This window comes from Erigeron canadensis, chromosome 3 (assembly GCF_010389155.1).
Source record: "Erigeron canadensis isolate Cc75 chromosome 3, C_canadensis_v1, whole genome shotgun sequence".
NCBI lineage: Eukaryota > Viridiplantae > Streptophyta > Magnoliopsida > Asterales > Asteraceae > Erigeron > Erigeron canadensis.
Window position 1 is genome coordinate 4,041,211 of NC_057763.1, and position 7,348 is coordinate 4,048,558.

At 36.5% G+C, this 7,348-nt stretch overlaps 1 protein-coding gene across 1 annotated transcript; it reads right to left on the reverse strand.

Annotated features, from left to right (window-relative positions):
- Positions 1 to 515: 515 nt before the first annotated feature.
- On the reverse strand, positions 516 to 7,147 carry LOC122591013 (alpha-glucan phosphorylase, H isozyme). The gene is made up of 16 exons (XM_043763198.1): positions 6,973 to 7,147; positions 5,742 to 5,988; positions 5,337 to 5,516; positions 5,041 to 5,217; positions 4,871 to 4,956; positions 4,552 to 4,741; positions 4,348 to 4,440; positions 4,065 to 4,249; positions 3,848 to 3,965; positions 3,600 to 3,728; positions 3,294 to 3,512; positions 2,760 to 2,963; positions 2,452 to 2,610; positions 2,072 to 2,335; positions 1,383 to 1,573; positions 516 to 862 (listed from the first exon to the last, which is right to left on the reverse strand). Exons 2-16 carry the CDS (start codon positions 5,952 to 5,954, stop codon positions 736 to 738), a joined length of 2,535 nt encoding a protein of 844 aa, XP_043619133.1. The 5' UTR covers positions 5,955 to 5,988; positions 6,973 to 7,147; the 3' UTR covers positions 516 to 735.
- Between the last annotated feature and the right edge of the window lie 201 nt (positions 7,148 to 7,348).

A 7,348-nucleotide genomic window follows, 5' to 3' on the forward strand; every position in this document is an offset into this window, starting at 1 on the left:
GATAGTTGTAAGTCTAAAGAACAAATAAAGCAAAGCTCGGTAGTATACAAATGCTAGAAAAAATGGATTTAGGCTACCTGGGGAGAGTCGAGCATTTTGCTCCGATAGTGTGATGTACGCAGCCTAACTGGCATTCCGTGGCCATTCCCAGTCTCTTCCTTGGCCATACCTAAGGCCATATTGAAGTGATTTGGTGATACATCCAACAAATCATTATCCGCATCTTGACTCTTCATGAATGTGTGCCAGATCAGACTGCATGGAGACAGGATTTGGAACTTTGGACTTTTCTCATCCCCAACACAAACTGCATTTTCTTATTTGAGATAGCTAGATAGATGAATTATTTCAATGGCTTCCTTTAAATGTAATTTTTTCCAAAAGTCATGTATTGCTCTAAAAAGGTTTAAGACGACAAAATAATTTATCTGATTTAATGGGTTTCCCATTTGCACAAAGAAGATATGCAGTACAGCCAAAATCAACCTCTTTGTCAAACAATCGAGAGAACTATAGAACGCCAATAAACTGGGTCTCTTTTAGGTATAGAAAGAGTTTAAATTACATATCATACAGAAAAGATACTTTTAGGACAATAACATATAATAAAATATAAATATCAAATTTATAAAGTATATCCAACCATCTGTTCTTCACAACTCTTCTTTCTACCAGATTATACCACCAGTATCAAGAATCAAGTAGCCAAGATATGAGGCCAGTCGAGCTATACAATTATGGCACAGGGCACGCCTCTATGTTCCAGATCTCTTTAGCATATTGAGAGATTGTTCGGTCACTGCTAAACTTCCCACTTCCGGCTGTGCTTAAAATCGACATTTTTGTCCATCTCTTCCTGTCCCTGTAACCATGAAGAATAGAATCAAAATAAATCCATATGGTCTTCATCATATAATCGAAACCAGAACTATGAATAAAAATGGGCAATGGTAGAAGTTAGTCTGTGGTCAAATGTACTGACTTGTGAATAAGGCCATGCCAGAGAAATGAGAATATACACGTCTATACATTCTGAATGCAACATGTTTTAGTGTACAGGTGGAAAAATGGATGGGTTGGGTAACTGGTTGTAACATGTAATTTCAGCTTTTAGAAATAGCTCCACCTGTTAGGTTAGTTTTTTTGAATATTACAAAAACTTTGTATGACGATTATAACTTATTTTTATTTTTTTAACTAAAATGACTTTGGGCAACTTAGCCCATGTCACCTGTTAAAGCCATTTGACTTCACTTTCAACTACCTATAGAATTTACACATTAGACCCATCAATCCGTTAGAGATAAGACACAACCCAAATTAATTAATGAGTAGAATTTACTATATGTGTTCTAAAAACACAATGGTTTCAAAGATCTTACTTGTATGCTTCATCCACTAGTGCCTGTGTGTCTATGTAGGTTGGGAAGTCATGACCGACAAGAAAGTAGTCTCCACGACCATAGCCAGAGTTCCCTTCTAGAGAATCAAGGAGTGGTTCATAATCGTAGCTTCCAAATGCCTTGGATCTAATAAATTGTTTAGCTTCTTCATATCGAGGGTCTGGTTTGAACTGCACATTAAAAATTATACAATAGTATGAAATACCATACACAAAGAAGGGTGGGAACAAGCCTCAAGAAATCTTAGTCTTGTACTAAGAAATGGAAGGACATTGCTCAAGACTCAAAACAATCAACAATCTAGATTGAGATATAGACATATAGTTGCATGATCTACGCATGTTATATAGAGATGGATTTAATATGGGCAGGTCAGGCTGGTTGGGTCATGAGTGAAAATGTGTTATGTTCACAAAGGGTAAAACTCCAAAAGAGATCCAAATTGGTCATCAACAATTATTTTTGTCAATTTGTATTAATAGTTAATTTATTAGCTAAGATTAAAACATATATATTATTAAAATAATTATCTTCTTTGTCACTATTCATGAAACCTGGCTAGGAGATAAAACACCCAAGTCAATCCAATTTTGGGAAAATGGGGTTTGCCACATTTTTTTTAGGACTGGTACAATTTTGGTGCTCATAATGAGTTAAAGTAGTCTCACCAGTCCATTCTCTCGGTCTTTCCTGAGCTTTGGGACTTCATCTGCTGTTGCTCCAAAGAGGAAAAAGTTCTCCTCTCCAACCTCTTCTCTGATTTCGACATTAGCTCCATCCAACGTTCCTATAATGAGGCATCCATTGAGTGCAAATTTCATGTTGCTTGTGCCACTAGCTTCCATGCCTGCGGTGCTGATATGTTGTGAGAGCTCACTTCCTGGTATAAGAACTTCAGCTACGGATACATTGTAATTAGGCACAAAAACTATCTGAAAATGATCATAAAGTACCCAAGATTAGTCCAAACTGTTACAAAAAGTTTGTGTGAAATGAAACCAAACATAAAACAGTAATAGCTAACGAGGGAATTGAGGGCTTTGTTTACCTTCAAGTATTCATTAACTTCAGGGTCAGTGTTAACAACAGCACCTACATCATTCACAAGCTTAACTATTCTTTTGGCATTAGTGTATGTTGCAAATGCTTTCCCACCAATCATAATGGTTCTTGGAGTCGTGGTCTTCCGTTCTTCAGGACTCATTTCCTGTTTCAAATACATTAACTCTTAGAAATGTCGAACATTTTGAATATTTTTTTGAGATAATTTAACTATACAAGTGCCATAGATGAAAGTTTGATGAATTTTCTGCAATCATTTCCTATCCATCTACTACTAGAAGTGGGATATCACACCTTTAGTTTCTTGTACCTATACACAGCACCCAAAATATTCAGCAATTGCCTTTTATATTCATGGATGCGCTTCACTTGGATATCGAAGAGGCTATTTGGGTCAATGCTTTCGCCTGTTACTCGCAGTATGTACTCAGCTAATCTCTGTTTGTTAGCCATCTTAGCAGACTCCCATTCAGCTTGAAGTTCTGGGTTGTCAGCAAACTAATGGAAAGAGAAAGAGAGAGGGGATCAATATTTGTACTGTTGCGAGCATAAACATAAATCTAATCCATATAGAATAAAAACTAGCAGCGGAAAAGTAGGTAGGTGGATCATCGGTCAAATTGAGTACTTTTCTGGTGACGTGTAATACTTTCTGTCCAAGTTTATTTCTATAAATAACTAGCATGCCAAATATGATTACTAAAACTATATCGATAGATAACCTAAACACTTTGCATGACTTCCCACTGGTTTTACTTAACCCATATCCTTCTTAAGTAACTGTTATTCTTTAATTCCTTTGACCCATAAGATAAAACACAACCATACCTCTCGCAGACCAATGAGTAGGTCTAGGTTAGTCACCCACTTGTCTGTTTTCAGCCATTTTGTTATTATTTGACTGAGTTCAGGACTACAAAATTTGAGCCACCGTCTAGGTGTTATGCCATTGGTCTTGTTTTGGAACTTAGTTGGCCATATGGAAACATAATCTACAAACAACTCAGCCTTTAAGATGTCACTGTGCAACTGCGCTACACCATTAACCTGCAAAAAGATATATAGCATATCATGAGAATACAAAATATGTCGGTGAGGCCTACATTCATACTATATAATTTGTAAACATCTTACTGTATGCCCAGAGACCACACACAAGTTTGCCATGCGCACAACGGGCTTATTTGGATTGTGATCCAAAATGCGGATATCAGAAATCTTACTCTCAAGATCGGGGCGTGTTGATTTTACCATCGCAATGAACTGAAAAATGGTACAAATTCCGTAATTAATCGCTATTGAAGTAGGTTGTCAATACAATAAAAATTTAAATTTAAAAAAAAAAAAACACAATAAAAATTTTTATGCGTAGAACTACATACTCGTTTGTCAACTTCTTCGATTATTTCCATGTGGCGGGGAAGAAGCTTTGCCATTACCACTTGTGACCATTTCTCTAATGCCTCTGGAAGGACAGTGTGATTTGTGTAGGCAATTGTCCTGATCAATGGTCAACTCTTAGTTAATTAGGACCAGATAACAATAATAATATCTTCTAAAAAAGTTCACCAAACTAATAATTGTGAAAGCATTACGGACTTTGAAGTCACATCCCACGCTTCATCCCATCCTAATCCTTCTTCATCCATTAACAATCTCATTAGTTCTGGTATTGCAAGAGTTGGATGTGTGTCATTCAGTTGCACTGCCACCTTGCTTGGAAACTCTGACCACTTGCGTGGACTTGTTCCATCATGTCTTTCCTTAAATCTGGAAATAATGTCCTGAAATAATTCGAACATGAAGATTCCGACCCTATTATCTTTCAACACATCAACTGATCAACTATTGGTATAACAAATGCATTGCATAGAAAAACAACCTGTAGTGACGCACTGCATAGGAAAAACTGTTGCTTCAGTCGAAGAAGTTTTCCTTCTTCTGTAGCATCTCCAGGATAAAGAACAGCACAAATCTGTAGGTATAATCTAATTAGCGTATATCCACGGTTCAAATATAACTCAGTCAAATATGCAAAATGACTTTATAAAGGTGATTGTGTTTTATGACTTAAAGGGCATCCAACCTGTTGAGCTCTAGCATGTAGCTCAGCGGCAGACTGATACTGCCCGTCATTAAACTGAAACAGGTTGAAGTCCTGAGCACTAGCTTTAGCCTCCCAAAGGCGGAGACTATTAGTATTCTTAGTTTTGTATCCTGGAATTGGCACGTCATATGCTAGAGCTTGTAGAACCTCTCCCCCGACCCATTTTCGGCTGCAAGATAATGGCGTATGTATTAAACCATAAAATAACTGAAGTATGAAATATAACTCCGAAGTAACAACAAATCAAACAAATCAAATATATATAGCCCAGCTAAACAAGAAATTTAGATGTGCTTACGATCCTGAGGGGAGGACCTCAACATGACCAAAAAATCTGACGGGGAACACTACGTCATGCCTGACAACTTCCCAAGGACTAAATTTCTGCAATATTACAGTATATTTAGATACAAAAGACCATATTTATATCATTATATGGCCAAAAGAAGTATCAAGTGGAGTTTCAACCTCAAGCCAATCTTCTGCCATCTCTTCTTGCCCTGCTTTAGAGATACTCTGTTTGAAGAGCCCATACCTGTACCTTAGACCATACCCCCATGCTGGCAAATTCAATGTTGCCATTGAGTCCAAAAAGCAAGATGCAAGCCTCCCTAAACCACCATTTCCAAGTGCCATATCTTTTTCCTACAATCGTTAAATATGAACATCATATGAAACCATGATTTTGCAGATTAGGCATGAATAGAATGTAAAATACATGTAATGACGGATTATTCAAGTTTAGCGTTTTTATAGGGATTTACCTGCTCGGTGATTTCTTCAAGTTCATGACCGAGCTTATTCAAAGCACTGGCATATGCATCTTGAATGTCAAGGTTCCCAATGGCATTAGTCAATGCTCGGCCTTGAAGAAACTCCATAGATAGGTAGTATGTTTGCTTTGGGTCAACTTTGTGATAGTGCAGATAGGTCTCATTCCATTGCTGCAGAAGTATGAAACAGAAACATCAACATTTTGGTAACAAATTCTAAATTATGTGCTGGAGTTTTATTCATTCTCTCAACATGAAAACTTATAACTTTCCGATCAAGTCATTATCTATACATATGTGAACTATCTAGATACATTAGACCTTATAGCTTTAAAAAAAAAAAAAGTGATAATACAATACTGAACAAACTGCAAAAGGCTAGATAAGTAGTTTTACTTGTATAAGACGGTCGCGGACGCTCTCTGCTGCTGCAAAGTACGCTTGTTCGGGTTCAAACTTGATAGGAGAAAAATGTGGATTGTATTGAGCATGATACTTGATATTGGATGCAATATCAGCCGGATCTTCTGCTAGTGGTTTAGCAGCAACAGGAATCTCATCGGGGATCTTAGATTTAGTAGCACCATTGGCTTTCGTGGTAGTCTCCATCCCCGGAATTCCAGAGGCTAGTCTACCTTATACACTGCAATTGGCAACAAAATAACACAATGATGCATGTTTACAATCCGTAACGCTTCAAAAAGAGCATCAAGCTATATATACGTATGTGTTTGGCTACTACCTATACTATATTATAAAGCAAATAAGGTTTCAACTTTCAATTTCAACAATGTACACATGATAATGCATGATGTACCATACATCAATGCCTCACAACTTTCAACTTTCAACTTTATGACCTATCACACTCTATGATCACCCCCACCATCTCACCGCCGCTAACTCCATGGCCACCACAACGCGCGGGTACCGTTCTCGTTAAAATATAATAGGGACATTTTGAAAGTTGAATATCTATACTCCCTAAAAAACATTTTCCCCCACCTCATTTTCAACTAACAACTTTGATCTCCCTAAAGTGCCCCTAAACTATTAACATTCCTAACAACTAAAACACATGGTCTACCAAAAATACCCTTTATTGAATTAATTTACAACAAATAACCCATAAGTCCAACAATAATCACACTATCCATTTTACATCAATTACCTTTACATAATTACATCAATAACCTACACTACTCGTCGCCGCCACCACCACATGTTGCCACCGCCGCCATCACCATCACATCACGCAGACATCCATCTAGTACACTAAAGTACGCATAAGCACATGATTTTTAACTTTTACCTATATATCAATCAAGCCGCACCACACACGATACATAATGTTGTAACTTATCGATTCGATATGTTAAGTTAGATATATAGTCATACACATATTGTTATCCTAAATCAGATTATATGATTAAAAATTTAAAATCATAGGAGTATATAGCCTAATAATAATAATAATGTGTATGCTTCATACAGGCATTGACGGTTAATAACTAACTCGGGGAAACCTAACTACTAACAACTAACATTTTCCGTTAGAATAATTATAATAATAATAATGTGTATATAAGTTTGGAATTAAAATAGTAGAGTAAAATGAGAAACTTACAGTTTGAAATGAAAGCAGAATTGTGTGAAGACAATGTAGGAGGTTCAGAATTATAAAAAAAAAATCTGAAAAAGGAGTCTATTTAAAAAAGAAAAGTAAGGAGATATTTTTTATTTTGGGGAAATAGAAAGTTCCAAAAGTATTACAAGTACCAATTGGAATATGCGTATTTGTGTTTGAGTGTGTGAGTGATAGATATAGAGAGAGAGATATATAGTGAAGAGATAAGTAAATGAAATAGTGTGATTTGTGTGGTGGTCGACACAGAGAGAGTGAGTGAAGACGATGTGCTGATATTTCGGTGTGATATTTTTTTTTTTTTTCTCTCATTCTTTTCTTTTTGGAGGGTGTGACACAACACGTGGGAGAGAGTTCG

Coding starts and splice junctions, on each gene's coding strand:
- LOC122591013 (XM_043763198.1), bottom strand. CDS start 5,954: ATGGAGACTACCACGAAAGCCAATGGTGCTACTAAATCTAAGATCCCC. Junction 4,250..4,347: donor TATGCAGTGCGTCACTACAG/GTTGTTTTTCTA, acceptor GAATTATTTCAG/GACATTATTTCCAGATTTAA. Junction 1,574..2,071: donor AAGACCGAGAGAATGGACTG/GTGAGACTACTT, acceptor TTTAATGTGCAG/TTCAAACCAGACCCTCGATA.